General features: G+C 44.0%; 1 protein-coding gene across 2 annotated transcripts in view; it reads right to left on the bottom strand.

Annotated features, from left to right (window-relative positions):
- Positions 1-9,759: 9,759 nt before the first annotated feature.
- The window catches only part of LOC107381936 (AP-2 complex subunit alpha-2), a 90,957-nt gene continuing 73,381 nt past the window's right edge, over positions 9,760-27,335 (bottom strand). For both annotated transcript variants that reach the window (XM_070554598.1, XM_054732439.2), the window contains 6 exons: positions 13,194-13,282; positions 12,991-13,115; positions 12,805-12,921; positions 11,650-11,719; positions 10,113-10,247; positions 9,760-10,046 (listed from right to left, as the gene is read on the bottom strand). In XM_070554598.1, the coding sequence (XP_070410699.1) occupies positions 9,969-10,046; positions 10,113-10,247; positions 11,650-11,719; positions 12,805-12,921; positions 12,991-13,115; positions 13,194-13,282 (614 nt within the window). In that variant the 3' untranslated portion in view covers positions 9,760-9,968. The remainder of the gene's footprint in view (positions 10,047-10,112; positions 10,248-11,649; positions 11,720-12,804; positions 12,922-12,990; positions 13,116-13,193; positions 13,283-27,335) is intronic.

Genomic DNA, 27,335 nt, shown 5'->3' with positions numbered 1-27,335 from the left:
GCATTTGTTTCAGAAGGTCTAAGAATGCGTGGAAGTCTTTAGACTTCAGTATGACCGGCGTTTGCTGGTATCACATTTGCTAAACCTTCTAGGGAGTGTAATTTATCATATATTGAACTGCTCTTTTTAATCTTCGGTCTTGTGACCTGCTCATCTTCTTCAGGTGTTTTAAGTCTCCATAAGTGTTCAGGTCCACTCTTGTCCAGTGTGAAAAATGTATTGGCTTGCCAGCCATCACTGAGGGAATGACCGCTGGGCAGACCAAGAAGCTTTACAATTATCCTCACTGCTTCATACTCGTCATTTGGGCACAGGGTCCGACTTAGAGATAAAAAGGCTAGAGTATGTCCGAGACTCCATAGGTCGAGCGTTTCATCCCGTGGCGTGCCCAGATGGATCTCGGGATCTCGGTACGCCACAGCCTGCATCAGATGATACTTTGATAAGTTTTGTGTCCTAAAAGCAAGTCCAAAGTCGATAAGCTTGACTCTGAAGGGCTGTGACTCATGATTTACCAGCATGATGTTGTCTGGTTTGATGTCTGTGAGTTACACCGATTTGCTTAAGAAAGTCAAGCGTTTCCAACAACTGCTTGGCGATCGGTCTGATTTCAGACACCGTCAGAGGAATCCAAAGTCTGTCTTTCAACAAGTCAAACAGAGTTCGGTCCAGCAGCTCATACACAATGCAAAAATATTTGCTACATCTAAAACATTTGATTACCTTTGTGACGAACTTCTGGCTAGAGTCGTGGTGGTTGAGATGTTGTAAGACTTTCATTTCATGTGTTGCCTTTCTCTTCTGCCATTAATTTAATCGCTACTAATTCATCAGTTCCTTCAATTCTGCACAGGACAACCGTCCCAAAGGACCCAGATCCACGCACCTTATCCACATGGTAAGCATTTGTAAGGCTTGTGATAAGATCACCCGTCTTTATTGTCAGGCTTGTTTCTAGCTCTTTCTTAGACGATTCTTTAATTTCTGATTCTACGTCTTTTAAATCCTGAGGTGGAACGTTGTCTGGGCTCCTATCGCCTCCCCCTGTCTTTATTTCGCTATCAGTCACAGTTAGTTTGCTCCTGAAAAATGTGTGATGCAGAGCTTCTGCTGGAAGGATTCTGTCAGCAGGATTCACACACATCATTTGCTTTAAAAGGCCTGGAAATGCCCGTTTTTCTTCCAGCTCAATGGGATCTTTCACTGGTAGGCCTGAATGCGTCAAAAAATCCAGAGACACTAAAGCGTCATAGCCTTGGTCTCTCATATTAACTAGCTTTCCAGTCGTTTGCACATATTCATAAACTGATTTAAAAGTCCAGGTCGATCCAAATGTGAAAAAGTGTTTGGCCCGCCGTCCCTCCTTCAGTAAACTCTCATCAGGATTCCCAAACAGCTGAACGATGACTCTCAGATACTCGTATTCATCATATGTGGGGTACAAGTGAAAACCCAGCAACAGAAACGCGAGCGTACAGCCTAGACCCCATGTGTCCACGCTGTTATCCAGGCGCCTATCCAAATCGATTTCCGGAGCGCTGTAACCATAATTTACAGCGATGTCCCGTTCTGATAGGTGAGACCTGCATTACCGAAGCCAGTTATTTTAACCCTGAGCGGCTGTGATTCGTGGTCGACTAACATAATATTCTCAGGTGTTACGTTGGTGTGGGTAAGGCCTGCTTGTTTAAGGGAATTCAGAGCTAAAAGCATGATGAGCAATAATCCTGATTTCATCTATGCTCAAAGGTTTCCAGTTTCTTTCCCTCATAACGTCCATTAACGTCATGTCCAGTTTCTCCAAAGCAATGAAAATCCTGTCCTGATAGAGGAATACCTCTCTAATGGGCCATTCCCATCTGTACCGGGTCGGCCCGGGCCGGGTAGCCCCAGTCGGCCCCAGCCTGGCCCGGTTGATTCCAAACATCCTTGTCTTAAGCCCATGTGGGCTGATTCCACCCACCAATCAGATGTTTGCTCTAATGGAAGGTGTGAATTTGCTGTCAGCAGTGGGTGTGTTGGTCCTGGTCGGCCTGAAGCAGACCCCCTCGAGAAGAGGGCTGAGAATGAGCCTTGGTTGGCCCGCAAAAATACCAGGCCACCCAGATATGTAAACAAGCTACGCTACCCGGCCCGGGCCGACCCGGTACAGATGGGAATGGCCCATTAACTTCACCAAGTTGTTCTCGTCACAGTTAAGACTCGAAACATATTGTAAAACTTCGTTTTCTTGTTTGTATTAATCCGCAAACTTTTCCCGAATACATTCGAGAGCAAAGATTTCTCCTGTTTCAAGACGAGTGCATTGAACAAGTTCAACCCCAAATTACGCCGTTTCAGGATTTTATCCACGTGGTACGTACCTGTTCTGCTAACAATATTGATGCCTTCTTGAATTTCAAAAGGGTTTTCATCTTCTGAGTTCATTTTGAAATGTTGTTCAGGCTCAAGGCGCATATCGTCAACCGTTTTCGGTAACTTTGTCTCTTTGGGGCAAAAATCGTCCGTTTCTCGTGACGTCTGAGTAAAGAGAGTTTTTTTTTCTGCTTCTAAACGTTTAACCAGGTTTGTTGCTTTTAACTTTAAAGAAGCTTTTCTTTTTTCAGCAAGCTTTTGGTCCAAACGTTTAACCAGGTTTTTTGCTTTCAACCTTAGATAAACTTTTCTTTCTTTAGTTTCTGGCAGAAATCTTCCATTGGTTGCTGGTTTGTGGCAGGAGCACTGACTTCCTCCTTTGGCGAAAAGGTGAAATCTGTGTTGAAACAGTTAAAATGTATCTGTTCCATTCCTAAATTACATTTCTGGTTCGTTTGATATTTCTCTCTTAAAATTTGAATGAAATGATTTGTTTCCTTTACTGGATTAACGTAAGTGCGGGGAAAAGCATCAGATAAAAGGTCGTTGTGTGTCCGCTGTGTGCTGCACGTCTGTCTGCCCCTCACACCCAGTCCTTTCTCAGTTTACACTGCTGACGATATCGATGATGCCATCCGCAGACCCCGGGAGATGCCCGGTTCAGCTGTGAGAAGTCCAGGGCACGAGGACGCTTCTGAGAAAAAAAATCATGAACCTCACTGGGTGGCAGGGATGGCATCAGAATATTTTCTCTGCAGTAGGTTAATAGTTGCTTAGTGTCAGTAAGCAGGTGCCAATTCGCTTTTTTATATAAAAGACCAACAAGCAAACTGGAAAACTCATTCATAATATGATTAAAATTAATACCAGATATAAAAGTTAAAGTATTTTTATTACACAGTGAAAAAGTGCACATAATTTTATATTGTAATTGTTGTTGCAACATAACTGGGGTTGCTAAGCAGTTGCTATAGCGACTGCCTGGCCCTGCCCCTGGTGGGTGGGCACTGTGTGCAAATCCACCCATAGCTCCCCCCTGCTGCAGGAGCCTGCAGTGAAGCACTGCCAATGAAGAGGAACCACTTGTGAAATGTGCAAAACATGATCAACCAATTAGTAAAACACCCACAGGCTGCTAAATCCTAAAAGAAGCACGCCAGCGGCCTCATTTATCAAGCTTGCTTACGCACAAAACGGGGTCGGAAAACTGCGTAAGCAACTTTCCACGCAAACTTTGGGATTTATGAAAGAAAACTTAGTGGAAAAATGAGCGAAACTTTAAGTTGACTAAGGACCTGGCTTACGCACATGTTGGACATGGAGAGCACCTGCAGTGCTGCTGCTGAGAAGGATAAAGTTATGAAATCCTGCAGCATTATCACTTGTACTGCTTCGTTTTCACACAGAACAAGACCCCCCCACATGCATACACACATGCGCGCGCGCACACACACACACACGCGCGCACACACACAGCCTGAAGCCAGAATACGGAATGCAGAATATCAGCAGGGGGACAGATTGAGACAGAATGTCATGTGTCTGTGACAGTGTGTGTCCTGTCACTGTGACCCGATTGATCATGCGCCCTGGCTAGTTGTACAGGGGAGATCTCTGTTTGGCTGACTGGTTAGTGCATGTGACATTCACCCGGGAGTCTGGGGATCGAATCCTGATTGGACCATTTTTTATATCCGCCACAGATCTCTCTGAAGAACTCACAACATTGACGGCTTCAGCAACGCTGTGCCACTCCGTGGATTTTCTCTTATTTGTTTTGCAAAAGTACTTCCTTTCATTTCTCCTCCTCACCCACAGGTACCTCAATTTCTGCTTCTGTGAAATTGCGCTTCCTTGATCCGCCTTGATCTACGGTCGCCATCGTCATTGGTGGACCGCTGCAACAGCCGGCTTATGTATATGCATGAGGTCCACAAGGCACTTTGCATTGACTATTTATGGCAGTAAGTGGGCGTGGTGAGGGCGGGATGTGACTAAAATGCAGCTGAGAAACATTCTCGTTGGTCTCCGATTTATGAAGCGGAGATGGCGTGCAGCTGTGCGTACTCCATGTTTGATAGATCACACACCTGCTTGGCATAAGTACATTTTTTTTGCTGAGCTTAAGTACGGTTTTAGTAAGGATTCTACGCCATGCTTGATAAATGAGACCCCGGGACCATTTCTGTTCAAGTTACAATCAGCACTCTGACTGAAACTACCTCATTAGCCACTTTTACACGGACACAATCGGATTGAACGTGTAATCAGATAAAAAATTCTGCATGTAAACATGTCAATCAGAATGTTCTGATCCGATTCGACCCGATCAGAATGAGATTTCAATCTGATTGAGAGAGGTGGTTTTGTCCGATCATCATTCCGATTGACGTGCATGTACACAGCTGGATTCGGATTGTTGGGAGTAAAATGATGCCCACTGCGCATGTGTGCAGCAGCTAGCGAGCCTCCCCGCCGTCATTCAGGCTACCTGACTTAAATAAATGACGGCCTAATTAATGAGCGCCGGTTTTTAAATATGATGTTAAGTCGTTCCTGTATTATCTCATCCAGAATTTGCATTTTATGGAAGTAAAATAAAAATCTGATTATTGCACACATCATTTGACAAGCGTGTTCAAGTCTGTTGTGGAAACACGCGGTTTCATTTTGGGTTTGGAGCACGGATCCCCGTTTCTGTGAGCGCAGCGCTGCACAGCCGTGACGTCAGACCTGCGGACCAGCTGATCAAGAGGCAGAGACAAGGATAACCCTCTCTTATTTTAATATCATCAACAATAAAACACAGCAAAGCATAAACCTGCAGTCATTCACTGAAGAAAACGTAACTTCTATGAGCAAAATAAAAACATTAAATTGATTCAATAAATCAGGAAATCAGGAAGAATTTTTCTTGTTTTTACATTTTTCATTTCATTTCATGTCTTTTGTTTACAATTATTTTTTTTTTGGGAAAGAAAACTGCGCATGCTCAACCTGTTTAATCGGATTGAATGCTGGTGCATATAAACTCACGGCATGATCGGCTGACAGTGTCCATGTAAACAGAGATTCGGGATTTCCAATCAACCAGGATTTGAATCGGATTGGGGAAATTTGGCGCATGTAAACGTGACTAGTGACGGGTTATGAGAGAGGATAATCTTTTTGCAGCAGAAAAGCTGAAATAAAGAATAAGTGGTAGACTTGTTTACATTCTTGGTTCTGAAGTGTTTGGATAAAAGTCTGGAATCCCGTCATCCTTAAAAATAATGAAAATTCAGATTGGACATTATTGTTTTTTTCCATTTAGGATCAACATCTAAATCATAGTTTACCATCAGAAAAAACGGCAACATTCTCCATAAACACACACAAAATTATAATTTACAATATCTAAATACACACAAATCTGGTCAAACTCTGGAAATAAAAGCAGAATGACATGAAGCTTCAGCTGTGAATAAATCGATCATGAATGTGTTCCTGGCCATGGCTGAGACGTTATTCCTCTATAAAGAGCCACTCATCACTAAAACAGAAGGGCCTCCGTGGCTGCAGCATATGGGCCGGTGGCAGTGCTCTAAGGGCCGTCCACACCGACGACGACCAAGCAGGAGCACAAAGATCACTTCTGATTGTCTTTCACTAAATAACGAGACATTAATGAACTCCTGCTGATTTAGCAGGAAACGCGTTTCCTACAGCAGAGCTTTGCCTAATACTCGGTCTTCTAACATAAAAGGCAGGCTGTCATTCGGCACCAGGGGGCGGGCTAAAGGAGACCAACACCCAGTGAAGAAGCTGATCATCATGTTTAAAATCTCTGAGTTGATTTAACTTTACTCTAATTATAGACAAAACACCTCGACACGACTAAGTCACAATAGTTGCTGTTTTCAATTACAGACCACTTAGTTAAAGCAGGTATGAACAGTGCATACAGCTGCCTCCATTGTCTATACACTTCCTACTCCGTTGACAAACATCACCAGATGGTGTTTATGGTCAAATGGTCACAAACAACACTTGTTGTTTAAAGCATCCATCCATGCACTTTTATCCACTGACCCAGAGTCGGGTCATGGGGGCAGCAGCCTAAGCAGGGAAGCCCAGACTTCCCTCTCCCCAGCCACTTGTGACCGCTCCTCCGGGGGAATCCGAAAGCGTTCCCTGGTCGGCCGAGAGACATAGTCCCTCCAGCCGGCCCTGGGTCTTCCCTTTGGTCTCCTACCAGTTGGAGGAAAACCTCACCAGGGAGGGTTCTGGGACGCATCCTGACCAGATGCCCGAGCCATCTCAACTGGCTCCTCTCAATGTGGAGGAGCAGCGGGTCTACTCCAAGCACCTCCCGGATGACCGAGCTTCTCACCCTCTCTCTAAGGGAGAGCCCAAACACCCTGTGGACAAAACTCATTTTGGCCGCTTGTATCCGTGATCTCGTTTTTTCGGTCACTACCCAAAGCCCGTGACCATAGGTGAGGGTAGGAACGTAGACCAACCGATTAATCGAGAGCTTTGCCTTTCGACTCAGCTCTCTCTTCACAACGAGACCGGTACAACGCCCGCATCACTGCAGACGCAGCACCAATCCGCCTATCGATCTCACGCTCCAGTTTTCCCTCACTCGTGAACAAGACCCTGACACACTTAAAATTGAGGCAGGACCTCATCCCCGACTCGGAAAAGGCATTCTACCCTTTTTTAACTCAAGACCACTGGATTTAGAGGAGCTGATTCTCATCCCAGCTGCTTCACACTCGGCTGCGAACCGCTCCAGCAAAAGCTGAAGATCACGTTCTGATGAAGCCAACAGGACCACATCATCTGCAAAAAGCAGAGACCTGATCCTCAGGCCACCAAAACGGATCCCCTCCACACCTTGGCTGTGCCTAGAAATCCTGTCCATAAAGGTTATGAACAGAATCGGTGACAAAGGGCAGCCTTGGCGGAGTCCAGCTCTCACTGGGAACGAGCCCGACTTGCAATGGGACCAAGCTCTGACACCGGTCATACAGGGACCTAACAGCCCGTATCAGAGGGCCTGGTACCCCATACTCCCGTAGTACCCCCCACAGGGCCCCCTGAGTGATGCGGTTTAACGCCTTCTCCAAATCCACAAAACACATGTAGACTGGTTGGGCAAACTCCCACACACCCTCCAATTCAATTAAAAAATACTTTATTAATCCCAGAGGGAAATTGATTGATGTAGCAGCTCAGAATAATAATAATAATCAAGTCATCAAAGAGTTGTTGTATATTACAATGGCTGTTGGCAGGAAGGATCTCCAGTAGCGGTCAGTGTTGCAGCCAAACTGAAGAAGCCTCTGACTGAAGACACTCTTCCGTTGTCGGACAGTCTTGTGAAGAGAATGCTCAGGGTTGTCCATCATTTTCTTGATTCTCTGGAGAATCCTTCTTTGCATTATCTCCTCCAGTGGTTCAGAAACTGCTGAAACTCTGGCTGAGTCCTTGAAAGGGCTTGGAGTTCCTCCATCTTGTTGGCCAGTCATCTCACATTGCCCGTTATGATCGATGGAAGAGATGGTTTGAATTTCCTCTTTCTCTGTCTCCATTTTGCTCCCACTCTGCACCCACGCTTCTTGTGTTTTAGCTCATTTGGGATTTGTGGCTTCAGTTGAGGTATAATTTCAGCCTTTCCCATGTTAATCAGCTGCTCCCGATTGTAAAACAGCTTGTTGCCATGGTTACGCATCATGACAAATGCTCAAAAAGTGAAAAAAGCAAAAAAATAGCAGTAAAAATCCTCCAAGCTTCACAGCACCAGAAACAGAAAAGTGTCCAAAAAATACAGTTTTTCTTGAGAAACTAGAAGAAAAAATGCCCACGAAAAGGCAAAACTTACATCTAGTCAACAGAGCTACTCCAACATGCAGCCACCCAGAGCAGCGCAGTAGGATCCAGGACCCTCTCAAGGGTATAGAGCTGGTCCAGTGTCCAGGATGAAAACCACATTGCTCCTCCTGAATCAGAGGTTGGACTATCTGATAGACCCTTTTCTCCAGAACCCCTAAACAGACGTTACCAGCGAGGCTCAGGAGCGTTGTTTAAAGCAGACAGGTGATCTGTTAGAGCAGACTAGCAAATACACCGTCTCCCTAAACTGTGACCCTGTACAGGAACACACATTAAGTATTAGCTGATCGATATCCAGAAGCTCTCTGATGGTGGAGCCATGTTTTCTCATTTACTGTTGTTGTTGTGGACGGCTGTTTAAACCTCTGAAAAGGTTTCTTAAGTTCCAGACAAAGAACCAAAATCCTTCTGGCACAAATGTTGGAAGAGCTTTATTCAGGACAGAAACCTGATAAAAGTTACGGCAGTAACATATTTACGCTTTAGGTGTGACTGGAAACAGGAAACACCTAACCCTAAGAACAGAAGCGTAACCCAAACACCCACAGTTTAAACAAAACCACAGCGTGGAAATCTCATCTATAAATATATATGTATGTGTTTGAGCGAGCTGATCTTCCACAACTTCTGACAAGAAAGTTGTGTTCTACTTTTTCACCCAACAAGTGCAAGATAATTATGTAACAGCCGTGTGATCGATTAAGAGCAACGTGAGGGTGCAGCGTTCCTCCTGCGCCCGTCACAGCGGGTGGGGTTTGAGCGGGTGTGCTCTACCGTTTCCTTCGTGAACATCACGTCACTACCCCCTATAACGGTTCTGTCTCGTGGAGGAGCTAATTTATGTGGATCTGTGTGAAACACGCATAGGGAAAAAAAACGACAGAAAGAACAGCCCCCCCCCCCCCCCCCCCCCAGCCGCGACCCGGCTCCCATCATTCATGTTTATGAGCCGTTCAAAAAAATCGGTTCGTTCACGAATGTCACAACTGTAGAAGCTGAAGGGTCTGCACCAGAGCCTAGAGGGCTTTCAGCAGAACCTAAATCTGGGTGGGTATGGTCAGGTTCGGGACTGGGATTTGGTTTCACGCGTGGGTCAGATATGCATTTTCTGTTCCGAGGTGACTCTTTTGTTCAGATCTCTTCCTCAGAGGTCCGACTGGGACTGAGGTGACACTACGGACCGATTGGCCGGCTGAAATTCACACCAACTGCCTCTGATTGGCGAGTAGAATAAGCCAGGAGGGTTCCATGCACAATTCATTTTTACGCTGGAAGCTGTTAAGTAAAGAGAGCAGTGTGTGTGTGTGTGTGTGTGTGTGTGTGTGTGTGTGTGAGGAGTTTGAGTACACACACAACAGTGAGAGAAGAGGGAGCAAATTAATAAAATAATGTGGTTCAGAGTCTCCAAAAGCAACACAACTCACACCCGCCTTTGTTGTCTTAACAAGGGTACTACAGACTTTCCTGCACACCCACATGCTCTGGGATTCCCGCATTCCTGAGAACTCCTTTGGAACTACATGTGAACACCACACTGCCCGTGTGAGACCGAAATGATGCAATCCTCCCCCGACTGCACCAACCCTAATGTGCAAGTGCCATAAGGGGCCTGGCATCTTGTTAAATAGATGTGCAAAAGTACATTACAATCCACTCGAGTGTGAAGCAGGTGACATGATGTACAGAACAACATTTCTGATCCAACGGAGAAGGTTTTTAGGCATTTGTTGAGTCTAAAACTGTTCTGAAAGCAGCTCAGAGAGTCGCCGAGACACAGAGTCCTTGCTGGTTCTGAGGGTTAGACGGTACATCTGCAAAACAGAAACCATCAGTTACAGAATGTGTGTGTGCATGTGTGTGTGTGCATGTGTGCGTACCTGAGCTTGTGCATTTGGCTCCAGCCTGAGGAGACAGCCCACCTGAGTGGACTTGGTGTGAATGATGCCGGCTCCAACAAAGTTAGCAGGATTGGGATCCACTCTGTCCAACAGAGCCACACCAAAGCCCAGCAGCTGGAGACGAAAACAACACAGAACATGAAACAAACCGTGACGTCCACAGCCCAGCTACACGGTGAAACCCCAGATGGACTAACCCCTGTGTAGCGGAACAGCAAACAAAGACTTGAAGACCATCTTGATTCAGTCCAACAGGTTCTACGCAAACAAGCTTTTATGAACTTGTTTGTGTTGAATTTCAAATTAAAGAGGACTTGAACCATCAGGACCTCACACAGGGTATCCGCGGGTCCTTAAAAAGTCTTAAATTGGCTTTTCCAAATTTAAGGCCTTAAAAATCCTAAAAAATGACGAATAATCCTTAAATAGTTTCCAAAGGTCTTAAATTACCAAAGACCCAATAAACAAGATTCTTTTATTTTTATAAAATTTTCATGAATTTCTAGTTAGTGTTCAGCATTTTTTGTGTATGATATTGGGGTAATCGGAGCCGTACACGTTCAGTTGGTTGTGAAAGGGGGCTGTTTTTAGATGAGCGCATTAGCTGGTTAAGCTAGCGGGAGCTTGCGCCATGGGGAAGTGCAAGTTTAATGGTAACGGGATGGCTAATCCCACATTCGCAACGGGGTTAGCACCGTTTCCAGGCAATAGCTGGAAATTATAGCTTAAATGTAATTTTAAAAATAGCTTAAATTTGGTCAAAGTAGCCTTAAAAAGGTCTTAAAAAGTCTTAAATTTGGCTCCCTTAAACCTGCAGATAACCTGTCACAGACAAATGAGTCTAATGGTATGCTTCCACTGTAGGACCTTCAAGGTAATTTTATCAAATTTCCCGATGTGCACGCGTCTCCACTTCACCAGGCCAAACGGCCGTTTACCGGCTCACTTTCAGGAACTTTTGGAGTACCTGAATGGGTAGGTAGGTACCTGAAATGGCCTGGTGGAGTTGCTGAGCAGAACCTTTGGTTAACTCACCGTTTGGTTGTAACTCAGTAGGAAATGACATCAGCAGACGCTGTAAGAACGACCGGTACTAGAAGAGCTGCTTGTGAAGCAGAATAGAAGCAAAATAAAATAAGCACCAATCGCTGTTTTAAAATCACCATTACCAAACTCCCAACAAGTGAAAAACACAGCAGAATTCCCCGTAACAACTTCCTTCACAGGGCGTTGTTGTCCCACAGAGCTCAGTGAATAACCGAGCTTCTTCTGGTCATGCAACAGCTCTCCCGATCCTCCAAATGGATTCAATTATACTGGACTTTAACGGTACTGCGGACGTTTGTTGGTGCTGATCAGTGACATCACTCGCTGCCGAAGGAGCCGTAATATGGTGAAACATGGGAGTGGAAGTATCATGGTTTAGTGTTGTTTTGGAGCCAACCAGGACACACTGTCCTACATTTTAATTCCAACATCGGATCTAGTCCTGAACAGCAGATGAGTTTCCGGTTACCTTTGCTTTGGTAACATCAGTATCCATTTGGTGTTTGGCTTTGAAGATGTTCTGCACCTCCTGCTGAGGACTGATGACACACAGAAGCAACTATATCAGTTTTAACTCCACGAGAGCAGCAAGTATGAACGATACAACACGTTTTGCATTAATCTGATGGTGTCCATCTTGAAGGGTCTGGACAAGTTGGACATGGAGACGACGAGCTGCGAGACCACAGAACCCAGTTTAACAGGAGCAAGAACATTTAAACCAGGAAAAGCAGTCAGAATGATTTCTGTGAGGTCATCTTACTGAAAACATACAATCTAAATCATTTTCCTTACGGGAAGCATGGCGTCTGGGAACTCTTCTATTCAAATAGGCCTGAGATTTCTAACCGAGCCAATCAGTGCTGAGCAGCGTACGTCACACATCACGATGCTCAGTTTCTCATAAACAACGCAGACAGCTCTTTCCTCTGTCCTACATTTGGACGTCTTTAAACCCACAACAAGAAGAAGCGCTAAGAGCCTTTCTCCTAAAGAAAGATGTTTGTGTCGTTGCCAGACGCCATTTTTGACTACAGCTATAAAAAATACAGCATCGCGCGACACACTCAGCATTTCCGCCCTTTTCTGATTGGTTATGTTTGAGCTGGCTAGTCCCGCCCCTCATGTGCCTCTCTGCCTGTGAGTAACCAGACTAGTTCTCTGTGTAGAGTTAAACAAGACGAGTCTGGCAGGCCAGGCTAATGTCGACTCGACTGGACAATACCTCCAGGTTTTGAAAAATATTGACATAGTTACAAACAAGATGCACGATGACCCAGTAGTTTACACCAATAAACCCTAACCCTAGCCCTAACCCACCAATAAATAAACAAAGTGAATTTGTAGAGTTAGCAGGTGTCGAGCCGGCTAGCTGGCTGCAGCTCCGTCTCTGTTGTGTCACATGACATGGCATATGTTATCCTAGCATCTGGTTGTTTGTGTACTGACAAACTCACAGGAAAGTTGCTCTAGAATATGTTCTGGCCTAAACTTAGCATTTAGCTTAGCAGGTTTTCATATTTTTCAAAAACGGCATTTCAGCATGTTTTGTTTTTCCTGTGTGGGCGGAAAAGTGTGCTAAACCCCTCCGCCCTAGACCGCTGGTAGGAACCAGCAACCTTACGCTCCAAGCTGTTTCCAGCGTTGGAAGAAATCCTGGGATGTCATCTCTGTGGGCTGGAAGAACTTGTTCAGCATCACGGGAAGTTTCACTGCGATGCTCTGCAATGTTCCACCGTACCTGTTTTTACACGCAGACGTTAGCATGTGTACAGCTAACAAACGGCCTAAAAAAAAGAGTCACACCAACCTGAACTGAATGTTGAGAACAGGCGCATCAGAGAAATCAGACACACATTCGATATTTAGGATCTGCTGGACCTGAGCACCACCCTCTATTAACTGGTCTACAGTCTTGGTGTGGACGTTCAACTGTGAAGGGGACAGTCAAGGTTTCTACAGATGAGATCGGACGTTTACCACCCAATGAAGCTGAGAACACTACAGGATATGAGAGCCGAGGACGTCATTAGTGGTCACTGATGAAGAGAAACTAAGGAACTGAGTGGATGTCTTGTTGCCGTAGAACACGTACACACGACCTGCAGGAACACAGAAGGTAAAGCACTTGTCAGGATGTCAGGAAGTAATATAGAGCTGTTGTCAGAAGCTCTAAAGATCACTCCGGTGCAGCTTTCCATTGAGGTTTCTGCCTCACTGTTTTCATCAACAGATGTTTCTATGGTTACTCAAGTGGATTTACAGCTTTTCAAGGTTTTATTGACAGTCACAGGAAGCTGATGCAAAGGTTCCACATCTTTAGTGTTGGTGCTTCTAGACATCTAGGCATTTCGTGCAGCAGAAACTCAAGAGGTAGAGCAGGTTGTCCCGTAATCTGAAGGTTGTAGGTTTCATCCTGGCTGTTGTGTCCTTGGGCAAGATAATAATTCACCTTGCCCGCTGACGGGGGTTGGAGAGACGAGTGGTGCCAGTGTTTGGTAGCCTTGCTTCCTTCAGTGGGCCCCAGGACTGCTGTGGCTACATTGTAGCTCATCACCACCAGTGTGTGCATGTGTAGATGAAGGCGCTATGCAAATATAGCTGATTTACCATTTACAATCTGTAGGGCATCCTGACCTGCAGGTTCATGTTGGGGTTGTCTGTGTCCTCTTGCTTCTGGAGAGATTAAGGTCTGGATAGTTTCCTGGACCTAGACTCAACCTGAGCTGCCACCTTACCGTGGTGGAGGGGTTTGTGTCCCAAGGATCCTAGGAGCTAAGTTGTCTGAGGCTTTATGGCTCTGGTAGGGTCACCCATGGCAAACAGGTCCCAGGTGAGGGATCTGACAAAACACAGCCCAAAGACCCCTTATGATGATTACCTCAAATGAAAACAATGTTCCCTCGCCCGGACACGGGTCACCGTGACCCCCCTCTGGAGCCAAGCATGGAGTTGGAGGACGCTGGCAAGAACCTGGTGGCTGGGATTTTACCAATGGAGCCCGGCCAGGGATAACCCAAAGGGGAGACATGGGTCCCTCTTCCCATGGGCTCACCGCTTGTGGGAGGGGCCAAAGGGGTCAGGGGCAATGTGTGATGGGTGGTAGCCAAAGGCAGGGACCTTGATGATCTGATCCTCAGCTACAAAAGCCAGCTCTTGGTATGAGGAATGTCACTTCTCTGGAGGGGAAAGAGCCAGAATTGGTGTGCAAGGTTGAGAGGTTCTGACTTGATATAGTCTGACTCCAGAACCAGTTCCTTGAGAGGGGCTGTACTTTCTACCACTCTGGAGTTGCTCCCACTGAGATGCACCAAGCAGGGGTGGACATACTAGTTGCCACCCAGCTCAGTGGCCTAGTGGTAGAGTGTCCGCCCTGGGACTGGCTGATCGGAGTTCAAGTCCCATTGGGGTGATACCAAAGACTTTATAAAAATATGGATCCAATGCCTCCCTGCTTGACACCCAGCTTTAAGGGTTTGGACTCGAGGGTTAAACCACTAAATAGTTCCAAAACGCGGCTGCAGCTGTCTGGTGTCTGCAGCTCACCAATCCCCATGGGGATGGGTCAAGGATAATTTTCAACACACCACACCAGTTTGTGTGACAACTATGGGACTTTAAATTTAACTCAACTTAATATATTGGTGCCTGCACGTTGATGTTTACCTTGGTGAACAAGAGGTTAGCCCCCCTTCTGCCTGGGGGACGGGTTCTGACAGTGGTTTGTTAGCCTGACCAGCCAGTCCCATGCTTCCTTATGGTAAATGGCCTGTATTTTATATAGCGCCTTCTAGAGTCCTGGAACCCCCCAAGGCGCTTTACAGCACAATCAGTCATTCACTCATTCACACACACATTCACACACTGGTGGGGATGAGCTACAATGTAGCCACAGCTGCCCTGGGGCGCACTGACAGAGGCGAGGCTGCCGAGCACTGGCGCCACCGGTCCCTCCGACCACCACCAGCAGGCAATGTGGGTTAAGTGCCTTGCCCAAGGACACAACGACAGCGACAGACTGAGCGGGTCTCGAACCTGCGACCTTCCGATTGCGAGGCGAGCACTTAACTCCTGTGCCACCGTCGCCCCATGCATGGGGCTGGGAACTCTTCTATTGAAATAACCCCACCTCCTGAGAATTCTAACCGAGCCAATCAGTGCTGAGCAGCGTATGTCACACACACACACACACACACACACACACACACACACCGCAACACTGAGTTTCTCATAAACATGGTGGCTGAAGCAGCGTTCGCTGAGGCTCTGTTCTCTGTTCTAAATTACTTGAACATGTCTTTAAAACCACAAGGAGACGCGCTAAAAGCCTTTCTTCTAAACTTGTTCTCTGTGTAGACAGAACAAGTCTGGCAGGCTGGGCTAGCGGTTTGTGCTTATGCACCAAAACGCAGATCAGACTTCCCACCCTCAGTGGCGGTTCTACATCGAATTACTCCCCGGGCGAGGCCCCCTTTGAGCGCCCCCCCCCCAACCGCCCCCCCACCCCCCCCCACCACCACCACACCACCCCACCTGCATGAACACACGCATGTTTTCTACAAACAGGCATGTTTATTAGAACGACTATTGAACATTCATTTTTCTAAGTTGCACATATTTACATTAATTACTATGAAGTTGTCAGAATATAAAGCAATATACATTATTTACAGTATCAAAATATATAGAATCAAATATACAAAAACAAACAATAACTAAATATTAAGAATATATGAACATAATAGATAATAAATATTGTAAATAGCAAAAATATTTCACACATAACAAACTAAAGATAATCACTACAGCACTGCACTTAGAACAGAAAACACAAACTAAAATTAAAACCTAACCTTGATGCAATGTCATCAATAATGTCATCATATGAAATCTGCTCCCCTACTGAGTGATTGATACTAATCAGAGCCAGGTTAGTGAGCCGCCCCTGAAACATAGGTGACCTCAGGTATGACTTGATCAAGTTTTGAAAAGCTCCTCTCAGCTTGAGCCACAGTGACTGGCAGAGCAGTCCAAAAGTTGGGGTAGATCTCCAATAGATCTTTATCATGATCCATAATATTTTAGAATTGCCTCTGAAATTGTAATTTAAACTGACATAAAAAATTGTAGACTACCAAAAATGCCAACTTTTACAGAACAAATCATGTAAAAATAATCAGTGCAGCCATCTGCAATAAATAAACAGTTAGTGGTGACTGGGGAGTTTTCTTCTGCTTGTAGAGTTGTTTTATTTATTATTATGTGAACATGATCAACATGTGTTTGTTGTTGTTCAGGCAGGCCACAGGCTGCAGTGAGCATTTAACAAATCCTAGTTTGAATCAGTAAAAAACGATTCAAGGACTTTTTTCGAACCATTTGAATATTCGTTTCAATATTTCAGCCCTATTAGCTCTGTTAGCAATTAGTTGACCGCATTTAACCGTTAAAATCCCAGTTAACTGGTTCAAAAAATTGAAAACATGCATCATGAGAGCTACATACCTTTATCTTTTTTTTCCCCCTGAATCGAACACCTGGTGGTTTTAGCCTTTTTATGTTCATCTCTTCTGTTTGGCTCTTAACTCAGTAAGTTTCCTTTAGTCAGGACTAAACAATTTGACCTTGATGGGGGGGTGACCACAAAATCGTTTTGTTTTTCCTTTTTTTATTCGACCATTTCACACAATTCAGAGAAACCTGAAAGAATGATAGGCCTGTGTTTATGATATTATGAATGAAATATGGAAGAAAGTTAAGATGTGATTGACTTTAGCCATGTTAATACAGTTGATTCAGCCCCTGCACGCTCATTTCATTTGGGAAAGACGCAGAGGTGAATTCCCCCGCCGCACCCCTCCCCTTCCTGTTCTTCATAGACACACGGTGCACGTGAACGTTCTCAGTCAGCATGAGCGCCTGCAGCTGCAGGGGGCGCCAACTTGCTGTTTCCAATCCAGACACTGTCATATGACAGATAATAGAAAACCTCGGTGCGGCGCAGATTTCCTTTTTTTTTTTTTTTTACTCAGCGCTTGTGCGCCCCTTTTGTGTCATGAAAAAATGCCGCCCCGGGCAACTGCCCTGTCTGCCCGTGCCTAAAACCGCTACTGCCCACCCTATATGGAGTCTCTGGAGGGACGAGGTCCTGCCCCAAATGGAGAAGTTAGTATCCTGGGATCTTGTTCATGAGTGAGGGGAAGATGGAGCACGAGATCAATAGGTGTTTTGGTGCTACTTCTTCAGTGATGCGGTCGTTATACCACTCTGTTGTGGTGAAGAGAAATCTGATCTGGAATGCGAAGAGCTCGATTTTACTACGTTCCAACCCTCACGTACGGTCATGACGAGTTTGGGCGGTGACCAGGGCTGGACTGGGACAAAAATTCAGCCCGGGCATTTTGACTGGAGACCGGCCCATCACCTGTTTTTTTTGGAAAAGACATTAAGCCTTACGCTGTTTCTGACACACACCAACGTACACTTTCTTATTGGTAATATTTATGTATCAATCTAATAAACGTAAACCTACACCATCCTTCCTATCCTGGTATTCTAAAAAGTAGGGTTGGGGGTAACTGATTATTTTTAAAATGATTATTCTGACGATTATTTTATCGAATAGTCAACTATTCTAATGACTATTTAGATGATTAATCTAGCGATTACTTTTCTATTGCACAATTAATAAAAACCAAAAAATTCTCAAATAAATTCCTCCAAAAAATTGATAAGTTGTTACTGTAAGAGAATAAACACTACAGGCCTTCCATTTTGTAAAACACTGCTTTTATTGTGTTGCGGTTGGTTATGTTCTGGTGACGTGTAGAACTTGGGAGTGCAGGCTGCTGCCTGAGAGGTGGTTGGAGATGGCGTGTCTCCATGCTGCTTTGTTTTGTTCACTTATGTGCATGAGGCAAGTGGTGTTACGACCCTTCCTGGGGAGTCACGTGTTTCTCCTATTTTAACTGTAAATCCTTCTAGCTGTTATATTTATAACAAGAAACAGATATTCGGACAGAAAATTTTTACGTTTATTCGAATATGATTGTGGAACACACCCAGCATCATAATAAATGAAGTAATATTTATGCCAATTTAAGCCTTTATGGGTGACCAGGACTCTGTGTTTATGAATGTGGAAGAGACCCAGCAACCTGTGATGGCACTAATAACATCAAGAGATAATAAATAAGGTAATATTTAGGTCAATTTAACCCTTTACACGTGACCAGGACACTGTAATCAATTTTTGGCAAGGGAAATGATCATTTGTTGCCATTTTTGAGGTGTTTATGAATGTGAAAGACACCCGGCATCCTGTGATGGCACTAATAACATCAAGAGATAATAAATAAAGTAATATTTAGGTAAATTTAACCCTTTACACGTGACCAGGACACTGTAATGAATTTTTGGCAAGGGAAATGATCATTTGTTGCCATTTTTGAGGTGTTTATGAAGAGACCCAGCAACCTGTGATGGCACTAATAACATCAAGAGATAATAAATAAGGTAATATTTAGGTAAATGTAACCCTTTACAAGTGACCAGGACACTGTAATCAATTTTTGGCAAGGGAAATTATCTTTTTTTTTTTTTTTTTTTGCCATTTTTGGGGTGTTTTTGATGACACAGTAGGCAGTATGAGTACAGTAACGTCAACAGATAATACATAAAACCCTTTGTAACCCAGAAGCTAGAACCTTAATGAGGTATTAACTAATTGGCTTACTAATATGATCCATCCTCAATTTAGATAAAATATAAAATATAAATTAAGGAAATTAACAATACTAATTAATAGATATCTAATTAACTAATAGATAATTTCATAATGAATTATTGGAAGGGTGAATAACTAAAATAACGAGTTTAATATTAAACATCGGTTAAAACAAGAATCTTGAACATCCCTAACAGAAACAGAAGAGGAAAGCTGTATACTATTGGTCCAGGTGGGAATCTGAAATTTCATTGGCTGAGAGAAATAAGTCCCGCCTCCGCGAAATAAAACCTTGCGACGCAGCTGAGCGAGAGGAGAGACAAACGGCTGTGCAGCACGCAGATACAGAAAGCAAAGACTGAGCGGTTAGAGAGAGAGAGAGAGAGAAAAAAAAACAACGGTCGAGGCCGTGAAGAACCCTGATTTGGGTGCCGCATAGATAGAGGGAGAGGCGGACTTGACTCCTTCTAATAAGAGCTAGGAACTTGGAACCAACGCGGTGAGTAAAGAAAAAAGAAGAGAAAAAGCTAACGATGCAACTTAAAAAAAAAAAGGAAACTTAAATAGCTTATCAAATTAATTCCATTCTTATAGATTTGTGTGGAGACGACAGAGTGAACCAATCCTCTGTAGGAGGGAACCGTTGGAGCGCGTTGGTGAGTGAATGAGATTAAATTCAGTAAATTATTAAATTCAAAAAGCTAATTACAGCAACCGAGGTGACAGCAGTGGGCTGCTAGACGTTAGATCCCAGGAGTTAACATCTCAAACTACCAGTTAACGGTGGTAGGGCATATAGGAGTTAACGGCTCAAACCGCCAGTTAACGGCGGTAGGGCATATGGGATTCCCAGGAGTTAACGGCTCAAACCGCCAGTTAATGGTGGTACGGCCTAGATGTACAAGGTCCTCAGGGGCGTTATAGCTAACGCCATAGAATTAGCAATGCGTCCCTTAACCAAACATTTAATAATAAAAAAAATAGATAAATAAAAATAAATAAAAGCTAACTGATTAGGGAGGAATTATTTTACAAAGGTGGACCAAAGGACCAGAATTTATATTTTGTTGAATTTTGTTATAGAACATTTTATTTATTTATTTATTTATTTATTTATTTATTTATTTATTTATTTATTGTGTTACAGATATACAAGGTGTCACAATGCTGTATAGAAACACAACTAAATGTATCCTTGTTGTCATGAATGTATTTCTTGTCGAATAGTGTAGAGTAATAGAATCTAACTGAGCCTATTGAGCTGAACAATTGTTGTCATATGTAATTATATTTCCAGAGCTACTGAGAATTATTTTAATAGACAATCAAATTGATGTTATGTTAGTTGAACTGTGAACCCAAACATGATTGGCTATGCCAATAGAGTGAAGCATTTGTTTAAGTCTGTAAGACTTTATGCTGTGATGTGACGAGAAGGGTCGATGCCAACTTGCTAACAGTCCTGTTGTTTACAGGCTGGGTTTTTTTTTTTTTCCTTGGGTTTGATCCCGACTCCTATGATCACTCACTTGGAACGAGAACTGGATTTCTTCCTGACGAGGGAGATGGCGAGCCTTAACCACTGAACGAACCAGGACATCTCAAGTAACTGAAGAGCAGACTGCTCTCTTCTGTGAACAATCTCAACGGTGTGGTAGGAAAAAATCGCACCACCGGACTCTGACTTTCACCCCAAGCGTGGGGATTTGACTTGACGCCGGCTGACTTGTGACTCATATGATCAAATCTCATACCGACCATTTTACTATTGTCGATTGTTTTCATCTGTTTTTGTGTGTTATCTTTATGTGTTATATTTCCCATTATTATTAAAATTTAGTATATAAACCGTTTCATGCTATACCCGTGACTCCAGTCATTCTTAAACAACCTCCAATTCTCCCCGAACCTAATTATTGGCCCATTTGTTTATTTTTTCTTTTAATTATCTTATTGTATCCTGTAATCCGGTTACATAAAACTTGGCGAGCCAGCCAGGAGAATTGTAGAGTTGTTACCTTAGCTAACCATTGACTGACATCATAAGAGTGCCTGGAGGTCACAGTGGTTTGCCATTTTGGCATTATTGGTACTTTTGAGTGTTTTAAAATGGAAGTTGTGAAAACAGAAAAGGTCAAAGTTTCAAATGCTGTTTTAATCAGTGGGTTAACTGATACAGACCTTGATAACGAAGTCTTTGGGTTTATGGAAGGATTCGGACCAGTTAACAGGCGCATTAAGTTACCAAACTGTGATCAGATTATTGTGGAGTTTCAACATGAAGCCACTGTTAAGGAATTAAAGAAACAATGTTTACCCTATGACAAACCTTGTACTAGGAACCCAGATGTTTTCTTCCATATTCAAGACCTAGCCAGCGCGTACAGTCTAGAAACTAGCACATCTGCCACTGATGCCTATCTGTCAGAGCTCAGGGACATAGCTGCGCGTAGCAATCAATCATTTAAAGACCTTCTAATGGAGGAACTGGCAAAAATTGGGGAATCTTTAGGAAGGGATACCCATGCATCTGAACCAGTCACTGAACTAGAGCCAATGCTCCATAGTGACCAAGTTACATATTCCCTGCCTTTAACACCAGAAGTTAACTATATGAACAACTCAAAGGACAATTGTCCACCTACAGAGACTGGAAAACAAAACCCTTGCATTCCACCAAATCTTTTAAACACACCTGAGGTTCAGCGAGTTATTGTGGAACACATTGTTAAAAGCAGTGAGGTTATCCCTCCGCCTACTTCACAATACAGACTAAAACCGTTCTCAGGGCGAGTTCCACACCCTTCTTTTGAAACTGACTATGATACTTGGCGTAGTAGTGTAGTGTTATGCATAAATGATCCTTCACTCACCAAGTCCCAAATTGTACGAAGAATCGTGGAGAGTCTGTCAGCCCCAGCAGCGAGCATCGTTAAAGCTCTTAGTCCAAAATCCGACCCGGAAACGTACCTTGAACATCTCGATTCAGCTTACGCAGCTGTCGAAGACGGCGACGAGCTCTTTGCTCGCTTCTTAAACACAAACCAGGACAGTGGTGAAAAACCTTCCGATTACTTTCAGAGGTTATACACCTTGTTAAACCTAGTTATTCAGAGGAATGGAATTTCCTCCAGTGACGCCGACCAGCAGCTGCTCAAGCAGTTTTGCAGAGGCTGTTGGGACAGCTCGCTGATTTCAAACCTGCAACTCGAACAAAAGAAAGACAACCCGCCTCATTTTACAGCACTTCTCCTCAAACTGCGCACTGAAGAAGACAAACAGGCTACTAAAGCAGCACGCATGAAACAACACTTAGGGGCACAACGAACTAGAGTGTATTCAAATGTGCAAACAACATGCTCTCAGAGTAAAAACACTTGTGAACTGGAAATAGATGATAACTGTGATGACTTACGCAAACAAATCGCTGAGCTCAGGAGCCAAATTGCACAGCTTAAGGTTAACAACACAGATAAAAAGGCAAAGAAAACTCAAAAAGAGTCAAAACCCCGTGTGGGGACTAAAATTCCAGATGAGCCCAAACAGATTCAGCAGATAACAGCAGTGGTGCCCAGACCAAAGCCTGGATACTGTTTTAAGTGCGGAGAAGATGGGCACATAGCTTCTAGCTGTAGCAACGAGCCAAATCCAGCACTAGTTGCAACTAAAAGACTTGCTCTTAGACAGAAGCAGCGCGAGTGGGAGATGTCAAAGCCAATTGCTCAGTCTCCTCCTTTAAACCGGTAGAAGCTCCTATCGTGGGACAGATAGGTGCTAAAGTAGAACCAAGTCCCTCTAAGGAAAGGACAGAGAGACTTTTTTGCAAGCCAGTTCATGCTCATTCAGTGCCAAAACTTCCCAAAAGATTAGTGGGTGGGCGATGCACAGCTACAGTCTCAGTTAACAGTGTTGAATGTAATTGTTTACTGGATTCAGGGTCCCAGGTAACCACCATTGCCAATTCTTTTTACCAAGAACACTTACCTGACCTCTCAATTAAACCCATCAGTAATCTGTTAGAAGTCGAGGGCGCAAACGGTCAAGCAGTTCCTTATTTAGGATACATAGAGATAAGTGTCACATTTCCAAAAGAGCTCGATCAGTCTGGACTTGAGTTACCTACCCTTGCGTTAGTGGTTCCGGATATAAGTTCAAACTCTGATACACCACTACTCATTGGCACAAACACACTCGATCCTTTGTATGAGCAATTGTCTGCCAATAACTTACCTGATTCCAAGGCACTCTCTTATGGGTACCAACACGTGCTAAAAGCCTTAGCAGTCAGAAAAAAACAAAGCAAAGATGGACGAGTTGGTGTGGTGAAGCTTCGAGGGAGAACCCAAGAAGTTCTCCCTGCAAATAAAAAACTGTTACTAGAAGGGTTTATGCAACCCAGCCAAAACAAGCATGAGCCTTATGCACTCATTGAACAACCCACCAATGGTTCTCTACCAGGGGGTATAATTGTAGACTGTTGCCTCATTTCCTTACCTTCACATGGTCCATACAAAGTACCTGTTGTACTAAGAAACGAAACTAACCATGACATCACATTACCCACTAACTGTGTGATCGCTGAGTTAGTTAAAGCCGATCGTGTTATGCCATATCCAGAACCTGACAAAAGTGATCAGAAAGTACTTGCGGCGTGTAGTTCGCAGCAACAGACTTCACCTTCAAACCCTCCTCTCAGTTTTGACTTCGGTACTTCGCCCTTGTCCGAAGAATGGAAAGGGAGGATCACCAACAAACTTAACACTTACTCCGATGTGTTTTCGCACCACGATCTTGATTTTGGTCATACACAACAGATAAGACATCACATCAACTTAAAAGACGAGACCCCATTCAAACAGAAATCTCGGCCGATCCATCCACATGATTATGAAGCCGTGAGAAAACATTTGGAAGCCCTCTTGGAAACCGGTATAATAAGAGAGTCGGAGTCTCCATTTGCCTCACCAATAGTGGTAGTTCGGAAAAAGAATGGTGAGGTACGTCTATGTATAGACTATAGAAAGCTTAATCTGCAAACCATTCGCGACGCATATGCCCTGCCTAACTTGGAGGAGTCCTTTTCTGCTCTCGCTGGATCACAGTGGTTTTCTGTGATGGACCTCAAGTCAGGTTACTATCAAATAGAGATGTGTGAAAAGGATAAACCTAAAACTGCTTTTGTTTGCCCGTTTGGGTTTTATGAATTTAACCGTATGCCACAAGGAATAACAAATGCTCCAAGCACTTTCCAACGGGTTATGGAAAAGTGTATGAAGGACATTAATCTGAAGGAAGTGTTAGTTTTCCTAGACGACTTGATCGTCTTTTCCAACTCCTTGGAAGAACACGAAACCAGACTTTCTCACGTTCTTGAACGGCTTAGAGAATACGGACTCAAGCTATCACCAGATAAGTGTCGTTTTTTCCAGACATCTGTGCGTTATCTTGGACATATAGTATCTCGAGATGGCATAAAAACCGATCCAGATAAGGTGGAAGCACTCAAAACATGGCCGAAGCCTCAGACTTTGAAGGAACTCCAATCTTTCTTAGGATTTACCGGTTATTACCGACGCTTCGTTAAAGATTACTCAAATATTGTCAAGCCACTAACATCTCTCACGGCTGGTTATCCACCCAAACGGAAAAACTTTAAAACACCACCATGTAGATCAAAGTACTTGAACCCCAAAGAACCCTTTGGGAATCGTTGGAGCCAAGACTGTGAGAAGTCCTTTCAAACTATTATTGAAAAACTTACCACTTCGCCAGTTCTTGGCTACGCTGACGCAAAACTCCCATATCTAGTACACACAGATGCTAGTACGACCGGACTCGGTGCAGCGCTATACCAAGTGCAAAACGGTGTCACACAGGTAATCGCTTATGCAAGTCGCGGTTTAAGCTCTAGTGAAACTAGGTACCCTGCGCACAAGTTGGAGTTTCTAGCCTTAAAGTGGGCCATAACAGATAAGTTTCATGACTATTTGTATGGGAACACATTCACTGTCATTACTGATAATAATCCGTTAACTTACCTCTTAACAACGGCAAAACTCGATGCAACGAGCTATCGTTGGCTAGCTGCGTTGTCCACCTATAATTTTGACATCAGATACCGTGCAGGTACACAGAACGTTGACGCGGATGGCCTGTCTAGGAGGCTGCATGATAAACCTGAAGACAACTCAAAATTCACTGAGGAATGCCAACGACTAGATGAGTTCCGATCTCATCTTTTATCCTCTGTCAAAGAAGTCGAGCTTCAACTTCAAGCCGAAGCAGTGAAGGCAACATGCCAAAAGCACATGGTCTTGGATGAGACTGATTCTCCTTGTGGTTTAGTTCAGTCACTTGCCATGTCTGCAGCGGCCATTCCAGACCTATTCCAGTTGGAAGACAATAGTGACAGTTTCTTTGCTGTGCCCAAGTATAACCATGCTGACCTTGTCTCCTTGCAGAGGAAAGATCCAACCATTGGCCGAGTCATTCAGCTGCTTATGACTGACAATAAACCGCCAACTGATACTATTGCAGAACCCCCGGTGGTTCTTAACCTTTTGAGAGAGTGGAAACGGTTTGAGTTTCAAAATGATTTACTGTACCGGAGACGCCAATTAGGACCAGAGACATCATTGCAGTTAGTCTTGCCTGATTCATTACGTTCAACAGTCATGCAAAGCCTACATGATGATATGGGGCATCTTGGGGTTGAACGTACGACAGATCTCATTCGGTCCCGTTTTTACTGGCCAAGAATGGCTAGTGATATCGAAATCAAAGTTAAAACTTGCGAAAGATGTATCCGTCGGAAGGCCCTCCCTGACAAAGCTGCTCCAATGGTGAGTATTACCACCACCAGACCTATGGAGTTAGTTTGCATGGATTTTCTCTCCATAGAACCAGACAGTAAGAACACTAAAGATGTCTTAGTGATTACAGACCATTTTACAAAGTATGCAGTGTCCATCCCAACCAAAGATCAGAAAGCCACCACCGTCGCGAAGAACCTGTGGGAACATTTTTTAGTCCACTACGGGTTTCCTGAGCGTCTTCATAGTGATCAGGGACGGGATTTCGAATCACGTACAATCAAGGAACTTTGTTCTTTACTTGGTATCCGTAAAGTCAGAACGAGCCCTTATCACCCTCGTGGCAACCCCGTTGAACGGTACAATCGTACATTACTCAGCATGTTGGGAACTTTACAAGCCACTGAGAAACATCACTGGCGCGATTTTGTAAAACCACTTACTCACTCGTACAATTGTACAAAAAATGACGTGACGGGATACTCTCCCTACGAGCTAATGTTCGGTAGGCAGCCTCGGTTGCCTATAGATATTGCCTTTGGGTTACCGCATTTGAACAAGCCCTCTATAACTCATTCTCAGTATGTTAAAGAACTGAAGAGTCATCTGGAACAGAGTTATGACATTGTCATAAAAAACTCTCAAAAAACAGCGAGGAAGAACAAAGAACGGTTCGACAGAAACATTCGTGAGTCCACACTAGGTGTGGGAGATCGTGTTTTAGTCCGAAATCTTCGCTTAAGAGAAAAGCATAAATTAGCAGACAAATGGGAGCAAACAGTGTATATAGTTCTCAAACAGATGGAAAACTTGCCAGTATACACTGTAAAACCAGAGAACGGAGAAGGACCCAACAGAACACTCCACAGAGATCTTCTACTGCCTTGTGGTTTTCTCTCTTCATTAGAAAATGAAACAGAACGCGTTACGAAACCTAGCAGACCTCATACAAGACAGAGTTCAGCCTTAGAACCTGACCCAGATGAGCCACTTGACGAAGAGGTAGATGAGTTTTATTACTCTGATCTTCCACAAGTGCTAAACCGACCATCCTATCAAATAGCGGTCACCTTGCCAAATAGGGAACTCATAGCAGATTCAGGACCGGTAAATAATATTCAACAACAAAACACACTATCCTTACACACAGGGGATCGCAAGGAACCAACCTTAGCTGGTAATGAAAATGCTGAATTGTCCTTACTTGACAAAGGCATCAACACCGAAACATTCTTACCTGACAGAATGAGTGAAACTGCGACATTCTTACCTGAAAGAGTGAAAGAAGCAGCAACATACTTACCTGAAAAAACGAAAAAAAACGAAGTATACTTACCTGACGTAGAAACGGGGGATGAAACTAACACAAACCTACCTCAATTGGATGGTGTCCTAAAGTCGCAGCAACGTGATGTAAGTTTTGAACCCATCATACACGATCAGACACATACATCTGAAAAGACCAAAGTCTTAGAGAATAGCTCATCAGCTCTGTCGGAAACAGAGAGCTCACTTCGTCCTGTCTCAGTTGAGAATCAAACCGAAACGGATGAGCATGATACTGTGCAACCAGAGATGTATGTCAGGAGATCTGAACGAAGTAGTCAGCCTCCTCAA

The sequence above is a fragment of the Nothobranchius furzeri genome, chromosome 9 (genome assembly GCF_043380555.1).
Source record: "Nothobranchius furzeri strain GRZ-AD chromosome 9, NfurGRZ-RIMD1, whole genome shotgun sequence".
NCBI classification, from domain to species: Eukaryota; Metazoa; Chordata; class Actinopteri; order Cyprinodontiformes; family Nothobranchiidae; genus Nothobranchius; species Nothobranchius furzeri.
Note: the sequence above shows the minus strand (reverse complement) of the source record. Positions and strands in the feature narration are given on the sequence as shown.